The sequence below is a fragment of the Dinoponera quadriceps genome, unplaced genomic scaffold (assembly GCF_001313825.1).
Source record: "Dinoponera quadriceps isolate SergipeBrazil2010 unplaced genomic scaffold, ASM131382v1 scaffold2600, whole genome shotgun sequence".
Lineage (NCBI taxonomy): Eukaryota > Metazoa > Arthropoda > Insecta > Hymenoptera > Formicidae > Dinoponera > Dinoponera quadriceps.
This window is the reverse complement of record NW_014556795.1, coordinates 1,779,912-1,795,762: the sequence shown is the minus strand read 5'-3', so window position 1 is coordinate 1,795,762 and position 15,851 is coordinate 1,779,912. Positions and strand designations below refer to the sequence as shown.

Genomic DNA, 15,851 nt, shown 5'->3' with positions numbered 1-15,851 from the left:
CTCTTTCCGAATTCTGTAATGTTCTGTAACGCGAGGAAAATCTTTCCGAATGCACTCCGATGTTTTTACATACGGGAAGTACAAGTGCTTGATGTTACAGTTCCAAAGGCTCGGAAAGAAAATCCGGTTGTTTCCGATTTCTTCCGCAGGTTTTCTCTTTCCGGTTTCTTCCCGCGGATGAGCGAAGGAGATTCGCGAGAAAAAAAACCGGATTTCTCGATTTTTCCGCGGATTCTTCCGGTTTCTTTCCGAGGCAAATTTGAGGAGAGCGGTTTTCTTCTTTCTAAACTATACTTGATGCATTTTTAAATGTCATTCTCTAAGTATGAAAATGTCCGTACAACGTGTACGACGAGTAGGATAAACATGAAGTAACAAACCGCGAACAATTGCTGTCCGTGCCAATTTTTTTTATTCCAACCCAACCAAACCTTTAACATTTACTAGACTTACAATTATCGGAATTTTGTCATCGTATACGCGTAGTCTCTATTTACTACGAGATTTGTGCATCATGAATATAAGGATTGTTATGCGAAAAAATAGTGACGAGATTTCACATGTTACTTCATCATTCTTGTTATATGATTTTTGATATATTCGACGGTTTTCGACGGTTTAGCGCAATCTTTCAGCAGAGCGCTGTCGTAACGACACTAAAGTGAAATTATGGAACAAACGGAATTTCAAGTTAAATGCGCGCGTGCTTAATATTATTAACGTTACATCACTGCACAGAATATTGATACCTCGCGTGCCGTGGGTGTAACTTAATCCTCTTCATCATTATTTTGGGAAATCGGACAGGATCCCAATTAGATCCCAAGATATTTTCCGCGCAAGAGGCGGAAAATCCATGCTTGGGACAAGAATGGGATTCCCCAATTGGTGTCGCATAATCCATATTGGGAGAACTTTCGGCGTTCTACTCGGGATCTATGTTGCAATTGGGAGAATCTTACGAAAGATTTTCTCGCGAGAGCGTTTTATTTCAACACGCTGGCGAAAAGGCAGCGCGCGCGACCACCGAGTTGTGATGAATTTTTCTCCCCGTGCGTAATATTCGAGCGAGGAAACAAAAGACGACGCGCGGTATAAAAAGGCAATGTAAAAGGCTGTAGGAGAGAGGACCGCGAGAGCTCTACCTGCGTTTGATATATCGGCTTCGGTGGCCGGATAGATGGATTACAATCATTCCGGGAGCTGGGGTGGTCAAATACCGTGACCATGCGTGCTTCAAACGTATCCTCGCGCACGCACACACACCCACACGCTCTACGACGCACTTTCGAGTACACACGTGGCGCCCGTGCGTGCACGCGCACTCCTGCGTGCAGCGGGCTGCAAGGACGTATATTTTCAAGAGTGCCCAGAATGCAGAAGGTACGCGGCGTGGCACGAAAATTTTCCGAACTGCGCGCTCTTCTCCCTCGCCGGCGCCGTACGCGTCTCTGCGTTACTCCCCGGGTAGAAAAATGTTAGGGAAAAACTGGCCACGCTAGACGGAAACTGGACAGTTTTCACGGGCTTGAATTAATCGGACGGTAATTGTTCAGAAACTGTCGAAACAATATTTACTGGTATTTCTCGGCCAGTTACTTGTATTAAACTATTTCAAGTGAAAGAAAATAGTTAACGCCGGACAGTTTCTAACTAACGAAAAACTCTGAAAATTCCGGCCAGTGCCATCTCCTGGCCAGATACTAGGGGAAATGATAAATCGATGAAACAGTAGACGAAAATGAAATGCTCAAGGTCTTATTAAGAACTGGCTCGGAAACTGGCTAGTTTTACTATCCAGTTATTGTCAAAAGCAAAAGTCTCCCAAACTTGTAAGTTTCGGCCGGTGAAACGGATCAGAAACTGGCTAGTTAGGGAATTATTGGCCAGTCACTGGCTAGAAACTGGTTTAATTTCCACTCGGGTCGTGAAAGAATTCAATCGATCGTCTCTATCCACTACGGATAAATCGCGCTATAATATAGTGATGATATTAATTCCTATTCGACCAACCCCAAAACGGTACATCTATTTTTATCTCTGAATAATTGCGCTCGCTGGTTACTTCGTGTCCTCGACGGCGCGATTTAAACGCGGTCGACATTGCGCGAAGAGAGACGGAATTCGATGTCTCGTTTTTGTACATTGCGTGATTTAAGAGGGAGAGAGTATTTTCTGCGTTTGTGTGCCCCCCCCCCCCTTTTCCCATAGAACCAGAGTGCAAAGATGAGCCTTTTGCTTTATAATATCATGAACAGGGGAAGAGTTAATCTCTCGTGTTTCGGAATAACAGTATTACAAGGATTATATCGGCCCCCGGATTCTTTTCTGGGATTCACCTGTGCGGATAATGCAACTCTCCCGAGGCGTTTCTTGTATAATAAATTGAATAGGTGCCGATCGATGCTCCTTCACGAGGAGATCGGGGTGTACGTTACTTCAGCGGATCATCCGTACGGATGAATCAGACAAAGCGAAAATGTATCGCCGAATACACACGCGTACAACGTGTTCACGATGTTTCCCGATGTAGAAATTAAACCAGTATCTAGCCAGTAACTGGCCAGTGATTCTCTAACCAGCCAGTTTCCAGCCAGTTCGTTCCTAATAACGCCTTTGAGTATTTAATTTGCTTACTATTTCATTTGCTTGTTACTTCGCCGAGTTTCGGGAAATGGAGAAACGCTAGCCGGAGTCTCAAGAGTTCTCGCTGGAAATTGACACCGTCCGGTGTTAACTTGCTATTTTCCCGGAATAGTTCATTCGCAAGTAACTGGCCGTGAACTAACAGTCAGTATTTTTTCGACAGTGCCCGAACGGTTACCGTCCAGTCGATTCGGTTCTTATATCTGAAATTCGCGATCCGGCGTACCGATTATCCCTTTACTCCGGGCTTCGTAACTTTTCATAACGATCAAGGGCGTAATTAGAATGATTAATGGCGAAGCGGAGCGTGTCGTGTATTAACGGATGACCTCGGTGAAGCATCGGTGAAGCTCCGCGCGAAATGAGTCCCCCTCGCGGATCGCCGCCGGTGGCTTGTGATTTTTCGAGCCGGTTATTTTTCGACCGAAGGCGGCCAGCGATCGAGAGATCGAACACGGTCAATGGAGACACGCGGTCTTATTCCGTTGAATGCCAGAACATGAACATGGTCGTGGCACAGGAAGAAGGCAGGGGCACATCCGTATCGTGGTCAGAACCCGTGACCCCCTGATATATACGTGCCCGCGTGTAAACGTACGCGCGTCCGTCCACACAGCAGCACACACGCGAGCCGCGGCTTTGCCAAGGATTATCCCCCGCCCTTCGTTGCCCCCGCTTTTCATTGTGAAATCGCGAAGCGTTGGACATGTATACATGTATGTNACTCGTTACGTCGATAATTTGCACGAGATTTTCAATGGGAAACAACTCACCGGGGCGAAATTGCGGTTATCAGATTGCAGTTCGCGAACGGCGAACGGAGGTCGGACACATTTTCTAATACACGACACGCGACTAAGACTCTCGGAGGGAAGGATTCGCAGGGGTGTTCTTCGAAGACGCGGCATCGATGGAATAATTACATTTTGAAAAAACGCGCCTTATATTTTTACAAGCGCAACGATACACATACACACGAGTACTCAGCTACCCGATTAAACTTATACATATATATATATATATATATATAATATATATATATACGCAGGTGCTGCGAATTCGATCCCGAATTTTTGATGCACGCGGCTGCCGCAGCAGCGTTCGCCTACACTCGCGCGAATAATGATTTCCTTCTTTCGAGCGCGATCGTATCTCCGGCGATTGTCGACGTCTTATAAATAACGTCGCCTTTTACCTTTGTTTACCTCCCGATGTAGATTGGGCGCGAATGCGCATTTGAACACGCGCGCACGAAAGAAGAAACGCGTCTGTCGCTTTTTCATTTGTAACGACGAGACGGGCCGTTTCGAACGCTCTCCTCTGCTCGAGGAGGGCTCGAGAACGAGAGGATGTCGCGAATCCATCGAGATAGTGGGCGCGTTTTCGCGAAATTTCGCTGCTTCTTTAATTGTTACGACGCAGTAACAGGCCCGGCTCTCGTTTACTTTATCACTTATTTTAGGCGTCGGGGGATAATCGCGCGTCACACGTGGAGTAGCCGGCTGCTTAGAGATGCGAAAGAATGTGCCAAATTGATGACGAGGAATTAAGCGGACTGAAAGCGGCCAGGGGTGCAAGAAGCGGTAGGGTGGCCAATTGGCTGTGTAATGTCAGAAAGGGGTTGCGCTTCTCGCCCCTCGCCTCGGCAACGAATATATACCGGCGCTGCGTTATTTTTACATGTGAGCTCGCGCAGAGATCGCCGAAAAGTACACGGCGCGCTAATCCACGACCGCGAAACCACGTCTTCGTGTTAACGGAGTTTCCTACTCCTCGTCGCGCAAATAAGGGTTTTCATCCCGCGGCGATCGCGCTGTAATTTCACCGTGGAATGACTCGACTTCTCGTAGGGTGAAGGGAGAAACGCGCGTGGAAACTATGTGAAGTACAGCACATCGATCGTGCAGTCTCGCTCTCTCTCCCCGTCTTCTCTATCTCTTGTGTTTATTTCCAGAAATGATTTTCCCACAGTGGGGAACGTGAACGTCTTCCTCGTGTTTGTGGATCCTTGAAACGCCGCGTATCGCGGTAACTACGCTCCCTTATTAATTCCCGCGCCTTTTTGCAACGGACCTCTTTCCTCGGGGAAAATACGCACATGTTGAAAAATGTTATTTTGCATTTGCATTGAATTGTCGATCCTCGTGAAAATTATACGTTAAATTTTTCACACATCCGCGTGTTAATTTAACGTGCCGCGTTTGTGTCATCTAAATAGATTTTACGTACGAGTGTGATATTCAATATGTATAAGAGTGTTAGCGCATTTGATATCTCAGTGTCGATTAATGTATTATGGATTATTAATTTCGCGTCACTTTGCAATATATATTCACCTTGTATTAAATTCACAGAAAAATGTGCGTGAACCATTCGTGACGGAGAAAGACGATTTCGCTGACGCGGCAAATTGTTAGTCACCACGGGGACAGCAAAGGGACTTGTTGCAGGGAAATATAATTTCGCTGTCGCGGCAAAGTCGTCCGTAAAATTCGATCGTTGTGACGAAATTATTTCACCGTCCATAACTAACCAGCGAACGGCGATTAATAATACTCTCAGCCGGATTTTTTCCGGCTGTCTCTGCGGTGACTACGAATTTTCCGCTCTGTCGGCGGAAAATATTTTCCCGATCCGTCCGAAACACGGCTGAATTCAGCGGGGAATTTTCACCCGGCGGAGACTGTTCGCGCGAAGACGATCCTGAAACGAAGGAAAAATTACCTGCACTTGATCCGTCTTAGCAGCCACCCATGCCTCTACGAAGGTGTCCATCGCGCTCTGAAAATCCATTCCCTTGCGGGGCCTCAATAATTCTCCTGAGCCTCGGAAGTCGCGGCCATCCGTGACATGTCACGCGAAGCTCTCGAATCCTCACAGGCTCGCGCTCGATACCGATGTCGGGTGTGACACTTATTAGTCGAGCGAGTCAGATACCAACTCGGGAAGTGTGCGGACAGTCTTCAAGTGTCAATATATATCTCGCCCCTCCGAACAGTTTTACGTCACTGCGACCACCCGCGTGTTACGACGAGTGTCGATAGCGCGCCGGGACATGAAACTTTCTATATTCACGATTGAGATCACAGATGTGTTGAGACGGCGCGCATCGAGTGTCCGTTTTTCCTCCCGTATCTTAGACGAGCTTATACTGGTGCTTATTAATTCCCGACGCTACCGAATGCTAAGTAATTATAACGCGTGCTCGCGCGGTGTCGTTTCCTCTTCCTCCTCGTTCCTTCGTTTCTTTCTCTTTTTTCCTCGCACCGAAACGACGACGGCACCGCCTACAACCGCTCTACGATATCTCGCTCTGCAAGCTCTATTTGGTATAGCGTGATATATTAAATACGACGATACGGCGCGTAGACTCGTGACTAGACTGCGGAAAATCACACACGTGCTCGCAACTCATTACGATGAGTATCGTTCGAAGAGCGAGAAACCTCCTCCCGTTCGGCCGATCTACAGTCCTCCTCTCGTTCTCGATCACCAGTCGCCGCCGTCGCGGCTTCTGCGTTACCAGAACCGTCACGTACACGATTCGGAACACCGACGTCTCACGCCCGATGAGAGTTCCTCGATCATCGATCACAAGCTCGATCACCTGTCGTCTCTCCCCGCAACGGGAAAGCAACGGAAAAGCACTGTTTCGTTGTGCGCGCGGCCGTCACTCTGCTTGTCAGAATCGAACATGTGCGTCTCTTCGTGCTCCGAAACCCGGATCGATCTCCTCGGGGTTCTCCTCTTCGGAGAGAAAAAGAGAGAGAAAGAGAGAGAGAGAGAGAGAAAGAAAAAAGAGAAAAAGGAAGAAAAAGAAATAAAGGGAGAGAGAGAGAGAGAGAAAGAGAGAGAGAGAGAGAGCCTCCGCGCGCCGCCGAGAGTCCAATCGCGATCGCGTTCACATCGTCCTCGCTCCTCCGTCCTGGATGGCTTTCTTTTATTCTCTCGTCGGTAAAACCGCGATCAGCGATGAAATGTCATCCGCGTCGCCGGGGACGAGCACGGACCGCGAGGACGACACGTTCGCAGGCTACGGCGTTCGAGCCGCGACTGTGCGCGTCGAGGCGTCGCGGCGCTCGTTCTGCCCCTACGACGCCCTACCCGAGAGCGCGGCGCGTCGGTATCAACCCCACCACCGTATCACCGCCGCCACCACCATCGGCACCGCGAGAGAGAGACGGAGAAAGAAGGAGAGATAGAGAGAGAGAGAGAGAGTAGCCGCGTCTACCGAGATCGCGAGAGAGTGCCTCTCCTCTGGTCCTCGTCTCTTTCCCTCTCTCTCTCTCTCTCTCTCTCTGGTTCACCCTCGCTCTCACCGGCTCCTTCGGAACCACCTTCGTCGTCCTCTCCGATCCCGCCGTCTCTCGCTCCCGCTCCCTCTTTATCCTCCCCTGATTTCGCTCCCGAGGAAGCTCCGGATAAGGCGTCGTCCCTCCCCCGCTTCGCCGCCTCCTCGCTTCGCGTCGGCCTCACGGAGAGGCTCCGTTCCGGCTGCGTGTTTACCTACCTGCTGGCTGTTGTTCCGATGTCGCCCCAGCCGTCTCGCGTACGGGATTCTTTCCCGGTCGAATTCCCCGGCCGGAGGTGTCGCGAGGAGCCGACGAGGAAGGGAATTCCGGCGTGAAAGAAGCCGCAAGTCTCGCGTAATCGGTGCGAACGCGAGCCCCCGCGAGTACACGTCTTCCCGTTCCATCGTCGCACTTTTGACTCCTCTTCGAAAACAGAAGGAAGATCCCCTCGCCTTATTTATCTCCTCAGCATGTGCGAAGGTTTTCTCACAATTTTCTCCTTTATGCTCGTGAGCGCTTCGCTCGCCCGTGAAATTCATCCCTCTTATATCTCGCATCTTTTCCCACGAGGTTGAATGAGAGGTTTCGCTCCCTCTCTCTCTCTCTCTCTCTCTTTGGTTCACCCTCGCTCTCACCGGCTCCTTCGGAACCACCTTCGTCGTCCTCTCCGATCCCGCCGTCTCTCGCTCCCGCTCCCTCTTTATCCTCCCCTGATCTCTCTCTCTCTCTTTCTCTCCCGCGCACATTTTATCCCCTCTCTTGCAAAACGATCGCATCGCGTGCGCATATATTTATTCTTTTACGAAATATGACTCTTAAGCATTTCGTCGGCCGCAAATTGTTCCTCGTCCCTTTCAACGAGTTCGTCGTTTTCTTCTATTTCGCGCGACGTTTTCTCACCTCTCTACCTATCGATCTAATCTCCTCGCGTATTCCGCGGGAATTTCTCACTCGTGTCCATACTTCTTCTCCTAGACGCGGTGGCAGATCCGTTCTCTCATCCCGAACCAATCTCGTTCTCCCGTTCTTTTTCCTCTCGGAATTCCTCCTCCGACGCACTCGGCTCCTATCTTCCCCACTCCCGTCTGCACTTCAGCATCCCCGCCACAGAAGCGTTTCGGGGGTGTGTCTAGAGATAAGGTGCACGTACACTGTTGCACCTGTCCACCTGCAACGCGCTCTGTGAGAGACTCGCGACTGCCGATGACCCGGCTTAGGTGCGGAAGGAGCATCAGGCGGTATCCGTACTATCGCATCGACTTCTTTGCGGTCTCGATTGCGAAGTGTGCGCTTGAAATAAGGCTCTGAATGATGTATCCGTAAAGGAATTTCCATCATCTGCGTCCGGGCAAGCTCTGCATATGCTTCGAAGCTCTCTCGATCGGGAAAAGCATTTAGATTAGCGGATTACGCTGAAACGAGGATGTCACCGTGACGGTAATTCTTAGATTATGCATATTTCTAACGTCACGTGCATAACAATATATTTCCCAGAAATTGTCTTCGTGTGGAGACAACAGCGAAAAATGCTTGAAGCTTGAAATTCGCAAATTTGACGATGAACAGGATGTTTTTTTTTTCCTATATTTAATAGGACGACTTAAATCGATGTGAAAGGAAATTGCATTCGCTTTTTTCACCGCCACCGCTTGTAAATAAGTGAGAAAAGAACGGTACTAATTGCGGGCCTGTGGATACGTTGCAGTAATAATTAAATGCGCGTGTGGCGCACGAGGAGGATCGGTGCGTTTAATACCGCGCGATAAGAGGCAGCAGATGCGTATCCGGATTAGAAATTGATTCGATAGAGCCATTCCTTGACCTTCGTAATAAAAACAATCAAGATCCGAGAGATCGCGAATTCATCCGTCGATAAGCGAAATAGATTAACAGCCGGCTAATTTCGGAAAAAAATATTCCTACGATCGCCCAGCTGGAAGAGGCGCGGCTCGAGCGGCGCCCGGAAACGTAAATTCGGCGCGAGTGAATCGCAGAGAGGTAACATTGAAGCGACAACGCGATGAAAAACTGCGAGAAAGACTCGATGGAAAATTCAGAAATATCATCTGGGAGTTACGTAACAACTTTAACTAACTATTCCATCGATGAGGCGACGGAAGTATCTCCGGATTAAGATAACGGTGTTTAATGTGGAGACCCGCTCTCTTCTCTCGGAGACACGTGAAGCTGCGGTTCTCTTCGAGCGTAGCGCTTATTAAAATGAATCGCTCAAGCCGGAGAACGTCAAAGGGAACGTGTACGCGCGTATTCGCGTACGTATTCGCACTCCTCTGTAAATGTCACCGTTGGATTAGACGATCTCTGGGAATTAATTTCCACAGACGACGAATAAGTGTAGTGTCGTCCTTACCGATCCTCGCGGTATCCACCGAATTTCCGGTGCTTCGGCATCCTTCCCGATTACGTCCTTGCGCGTTGCGTGTGCCCACGCGTGTGTGTGTGTGTGTGTGTTTTACACGCGAGCCCATGTGCGTGCGCCCGTGCGTACGGCTTCGTCGAACGTGGTACGAAATAACGACACATATATATACGACTCATAGTCGAAGGTATAAGTGCGTCATTATCGTCTGATAATCCGCCGGAATTAGGTGAGAATTCACGATTCAGCCGATATCGAGTATCTGGCCGTTTTATCGGGCCGGATTAACCGACGAAACGAAGTATTTGCGATGTAACCCGGGGAGATCTTCCAGATAACGCGGCCGATTGCGTAACGCGCGGCGGACTTCTCGCCCGATAACTCTTTATCGCCGGCGTTACCAATCGTTCCATCGTTACGCCCGACGGAAATCTATACGCTCGCGGCCCTGCAGCCCCGTCTTTTCTCTTTTCCCTCCCGGCTTTTACCACCGGGAAAATAATGAGAGAGCCGGGAGGTGGCGATGTTGCGCCGCCGATTGGCACGTGCTGATTCTGATATTGCGAGCTACCGTTTCCTGCTTGCGGTGGGATGATACGCGATAATTGCGCCAACCGCGAGCATTTAACAGCAGAATTTTCCTGGAATTCCCCCCTCCTTCCGCCCTCCTCACGTCCATCGCGCAGATTTTCGCGAGCTTATCGTCGCAGGGGAGGGCAGGGGGATGACGACATTTGCGTCGAACAGCTATAACCGAGTGAAATCAGCTCCCTTGTGCGATCTACGAATAGGGATTATTGAAACAAAAGGAAGAGGGAGGGGGGGGGAAATATACAAACTGCCGCAGTGCGTACACGGCTTAATTCCGATAGCCCCGATAGCGTCCGACCGGTCGGCAGACTGGATAATCCCGGGATTAAGCCGAGTGCTCCGAAGTTAATGTCTTATTCACGCGGCACGTGTGCGGTGTCGTCCGCTCGGCGGTTTGGCGCCGACAGAAAGTCGCGCGTGGACTTTTATTCGATGTTCAGAAAATCACTCGAAACGTAGGCGACGCGAGAGATGATTTATGCGAGCCGGCATGCGTTTACCGGTAGTGGGCGAAGTTACGAGTTGGCACCTGCGAGCGAGGGATAACGGCGATTCAATTAACACTCTCCCGATCTCTCCCGTTTCGCTCAGTCGAATCGCTCCGAGCTCGGAGCGAAAGTTTCTCGCGAATCGGTCGCTCAACGCCCTCGTCGATGATGCGATAATTCGGGGGGTCACGCACGCCGATGCCCGATGCCGTGAAACACGCGTCTGTCGTGGCGTGGCACGCGTGTTCCGCGCGGAAGCTGCGCGAATCTCCGGGCAAATTCGCCTCGACGGAGTCTAGCGAGATTTCGTTCGCCGTTACAGCGTTTTACACTCTCCAAATCCGATCGCATTATTTCGNAGAGAGAGAGAGAAAGAGAGAGAGAGGGGGGGGGGGGGGGTAACCAGACGCGTAACAAACGCGTCTGCGTCTTATCCGGCCGCGAGGTTACTCGATCCGCTTTGATCCTGAAGCTACGCGCGCGCGTGCACGAGCCTTAGAAAATGGTAAAATAAAGAGAAGCCGTTAACACCTTGATTAACCCTCTTAACGCGCAGGCTCGAGTCGGACAAGCGGCAGAATTGTGCGAACTCGCGTGAGTTCTCGGGCATACATTTATATTATCACTCGGGTTTTATTTTGCATCATCACGGGGAGAGAATTAATCTCAAATCAATGGTATTCTCATGTACACTGGCGGAAAATTATAGTTATTTTTTTCGATGCCAACGAATATCCTTCGGTTATTTTAACCGCGAAAATAGAAGTAGCTACGTGCACGTAAGGTTATTATCACTGACGCTCACACTAATAACTTACGGGAAAAAGTTCTCTTGGCTGTCTTCGCGGTTAAAATAACAAAAGGATACTGCCGGCACCGGAAGCAACTGTAATTTTCTCTTGGTGTATAAGCAAGAATACTATAATCTTCTTAGAAGATTGTAGTTAAAAATGTCTTGTGTTAAAAAGAGGGCCCCACTAAAAATGTTGCGTTATTTTAACACGAGGAATGTGTTGAAAAATACACAAATATAATATCACATTTATATACTTAACGCATTTCTCATATTAAAGTGACGCGAATATTTCAGCGGGCCCCTTTTCCGCGCGCAAAAACTTTTCGCACCTTTGCTTCGCCCCGTGCACGCGCCCGTCTTAACTCGGCTGCGGAAAAAAAGTATACAATTACACTCAACTTACGAGATGTAATACAGTATTGAGAAATTATTTTCGTATTTTCCATCGCTTCTCTAATCGCAGAAAAACGGGTTAAGGGATTAACGCAAATGTGGACGCGTGCGCGTCCCTTTCTACTTTTCCCGGAATAATCTCAAAGAGATCATTCACTCCGGCTCTTCCGGCATTCTCTCGTTATAATCCGGCGAGTACACGCGTAAATGTCGGACAACGACAATCGATCACTCACGGAGTCCTTACGAGAGAGCGAGCGAGCGAGAGAGAGAGAGAGAGAGAGAAAGAGAGAAAGAGAAAGCTCGTCTGATCCTTTCTATTCTNGGGGGGGGGGGGGCATGATTCATCGTTATCTATGTATATTAAGCGCTTCCCGTGAATTCCTCATTCGTCCGGCTCCCATTGAACGCTCGCGAATGCACCCGCCGTGTAATCCCGCGCGCGCGCGCGCCGCTGATTACGGTGTGCCGAAGCCAATAAAGCGTCGCATCCAGCGGCGTCTCGAACTTCCCCGTCGCCGTCCGGCGATACACTCTTCGTTTCGCCGAGCGCGCCGTCAGCTCTCACACAACCCAGGCCGGTGTGTGCGCGCATCCACGTACACGCGCGCACCCACGCGCTCCGCTCCCGAGGCGGGGGAGGCTGGCAACACGACAGTGGGGTAACGATTGCATCCGCGGATGCCTCCGATGCAATCTGTGTGCAAAGCGGCCTGAAGTTGCAACTCCTACGGCGGAGGACCACGCGGCGGGGGGCTACCGGGCCACACCGGTAGAGTGGAGGGGGCCCTGGGGAAGGGACGACGGGAACGGGGCGGAGGACGAGGAGAGGTCAGAGGGATTCGCGCGGGTGGAAGAAGGACCGTCCTAGGTCGCGTCTGAAGGCGAGGGGGTGGCGGAACGCGCGTTATCGGGCGCGGTGGCCCTTGCCAGGGTGCTTTGGCACAGGGTGGTTTGCCAGGGTCGACAAAGCGCGGGTGGTTAAAGCTCTGTTCCCTGGGCGTTCCGTGTAGCTTGCAGGCGGAGCTTGAGCGGCACGCCTACCCGGAATGAGTAGCTTTCCGCATCGAACCACGAGAAGCCGACGCCGCTTGTCCTGCGTCCAGGACGACGTGTTCTCCCCCCCCCCTCCTGTTACCCTGCGCAGCAGTCTCGTCGTCGGGGGTGCTCTCTCTTTCTTTCCGGAGCTTTTTCGAGGTAAGGACGAGCCACCTCGCCACCTTACGTTACGGGCACACGGACGCTTCACACTCCTGCGTGGAGTGTGTGTGTGTGTGTGCGCGTTTATCCGAGGTGTGGGGGGTAGGCGAGCCGGGTGCGAGCCGGGTTGGCGGCGGCGAGGATAGGAGGAGAGGGTGGCCGAGGCGGGCTGGCTCGCTCTCTACGAGAAAAGCTGGGTTTTCTCCGAGAGGGGCGATAAAGGAGAGCAGAGCGGGGGAGGGGGGACTAAGAAGCGCGCAGGAGAGAGGGACAACTAAGGCGAGAGTAACGTATGCCCGGAGCTAATTTGCCGGAGCTTACCCGGGAAATTACGAGCATCCCACGCGATGCATCCGAATATCCTCGTCGTCCAATGGACGACCCTCGATGCCCGATCGCCGGGAAGTGGGCCCACTTAAGGCGCCCGGGCTTGAAAAATGCATCGACGTGATCCCCGACGGGGAAGAGCGTTCGTCTTTAAGAGGGCCACGATGTTAAATACGTTTGTATCTGATGTCAAATACATTTGTATTTAATGTCGAATACATTTGTATTTGATGTAACGAATTCACGTTCACGCGCAACACGGTTTTGGATTTTAATCGGTGGACCTGTTTTCGTCGTTATCGGTGAACGGAACTTAAAGGTATTTTATTTGAAGGGAAGAGAATTTCCGCTTCTCACCGAGCCAAATTTGCTTCTTATGGCTGGAAATTCGGTTTCCTTCGAGCAAAACGCGTCTGGTTTCTTCGCCGTCTGGTAAATTCGATCGAAGTTTTTTGCCGTGTGGAGAAACGAAGCGGGCTTCCCGCTCATCGAATCTACCGTAATCTGCGATGGATACTTCGAACGGAGGAGTTTGTTAATCGGCGTTGAGCGCTTCACACATTGTATTTATGAAAAAATCCTTTACTTCTGGTTTTACGCGTGGTCGGGGATTATACAGGTTTCGGGAATGTATAATTAAAAGCATTTGATTCCTTCGTGCGAGTTTTCGCTTTTTGTGTAATTTGATGATATTTCTCCAAAGTTACACATATTGATCGATTTCGCGGTCATATACGCACAGAGCTGGCGAAGAGTCCGTCTCCGGGGCACAAATTCCAATTCAGAGTCCCATCGCGCACCCTCTGTGTCGGCGCGCCACTGTAAAATACATCCACGTCTCGAAATAATTCAGCGAAATAATGCGCGTCACTGCGCAGGAAACATCTCATGATATTTTCCACGGTGGCATTAAGAACGTCGCGTTCATATATACGTTATCGGAGAACGTCCGTGGAAAATTTTGGTATGACCAGCGAAGAGTGAGAAAAAAACCCCACGCGTAACGTTCCGCGCGTCGATTATCGCGCCGCTCATCGCGTTAATACGATTAAGTCAGCAGGTAAGGCTAAATTGAGTTTCTTATCAGTGACACGCATTTGTCATGCGAAACTCGTTGCATAATTCTCATCATTATTGATTACGAAGAGACGGTGCTCTCAAGAGGATTATCTCGCTTGTTGACTTCGATAAGCTCAAATCTGCGCACGTGTGAATAAAGCGTATTCTCTTTTAAGAATACACGACTCGACGGAGTAATCCTCTCCCCGACGGAGATATTTTTATCACGAGTGATTTGTTAAAATAATTCCATTAATACTAGAATATCAGGAATTTGGCGGAACAATCTCGACAAGGACAAGGATTTTCACCCAAATACAAAACGTTTTTTTCTTACCATGCGGGAAAATGATCATACGAACTATTCGTACGGAACGACGTGATTTATTCGGAACGCGCATAGTTGGATGGATTTATATTGAAACGTCCGTTTCCCACGAGCGACGCACATGTCGCGACGAAGGCTTCGCCGCTTCCGATTGATTAGCGCGGGACGGTGAAATAAACTTCCGTCTTGAGTCTGAAATTCGTAGGGCGCAAGCAGACGCGCAATAATGGGCGGAATCATAAAGAGGATATTTCGCGCGTTGGGTAAGATATGTACTCTCCCACGGGCGAGCGAGAGGCGAGAGAGAGAGAGAGAGGTATGCGCGATATCTGTCGCGGCGAATCTGCGCCGAGCATGTGGTCTGGCGGCGTTAAGATACAAATTGAAAACCATTTAGCAAATCTCCCCGTCGTTCGAAGTGTTAATAAATTCAGGTTTACGAGGGTCGGAGGGTTACGTTATGGATCCGCGCGCGAGCACGGCGCTTTAACTTGCATAAAAGCGGCGCGCGCGCGCGCGCGCGCGTACGCTCGCTGTACGCTCGCGGAACGGGGATCCCCGCGGAATATTTCGAGGCATCGGGACGGATCTTTTTATCGCTCGATCGAGCGGAAGCTCGCGGAATATATACGGCCGTGCAATTTGCTGAACCGGAGGTAACGTGTGCGCGAACGTTAATAAAGACGAGCGGCGCAGGAGAGATGAAATTTCGCGGCGAGGATAGGCGTGTTTTATATAAAACGTATCGCGTCGTCCGCCTTGCGCTATTTACGCCCTTCTCACGGCCGAGTGAAGTACCGAGCGGAATATTTCGCGGTTGGAAAAGTTGGCGGTGGAGCGAGGCCGGGTAGAAATATTGCAGACACACGCGGGTTCAGCACGCCGTTCTGATACAAAACGCACGGCGAGCAGTGCGCGCAGGTTTAATTAACGAAGATGGCTTTTTCCGGCGGAGAAAGATTGATATCGATCGTGAAATTATTGCGACATTTTATTCCGTTCAGGCGGGTATCAATCAACCGCTAATTTATTAGTATCCTCGCATGGATAACGTTTATTCATTATTCAAGCAGAGGGAAAAAGGATCTTTTTCGGATTTAGCAGAGACGTTTGTTCGAATTGTTTGATATAAGCAACATAATTTAATACCAAATATCATTTGGTTTGAAGGAAAGTGCTGTCCTTTCGCTAGAATAAACCATATTGTTTGATAGAATAAACGATGTTATTCAGAGAAAAAATAATGTTTTACTTTCAGCAGAAGAAGAATTTATTTCATTACATACTAAATATTGCTCCACTAAAACAGAGAAGCTATTGAACATTTTTCTAACAACTCCTTTCTAGCTTC

At 49.8% G+C, this 15,851-nt stretch overlaps 1 protein-coding gene across 1 annotated transcript in view; it reads right to left on the bottom strand.

Moving 5' to 3' along the window:
- The window catches only part of LOC106748291, a 56,129-nt gene extending 49,657 nt beyond the window's left edge, over positions 1 to 6,472 (bottom strand). The window contains exon 1 of the mRNA XM_014626682.1: positions 5,371 to 6,472. Within this exon, the coding sequence (XP_014482168.1) occupies positions 5,371 to 5,439 (69 nt within the window). The 5' untranslated portion in view covers positions 5,440 to 6,472. The remainder of the gene's footprint in view (positions 1 to 5,370) is intronic.
- Between the last annotated feature and the right edge of the window lie 9,379 nt (positions 6,473 to 15,851).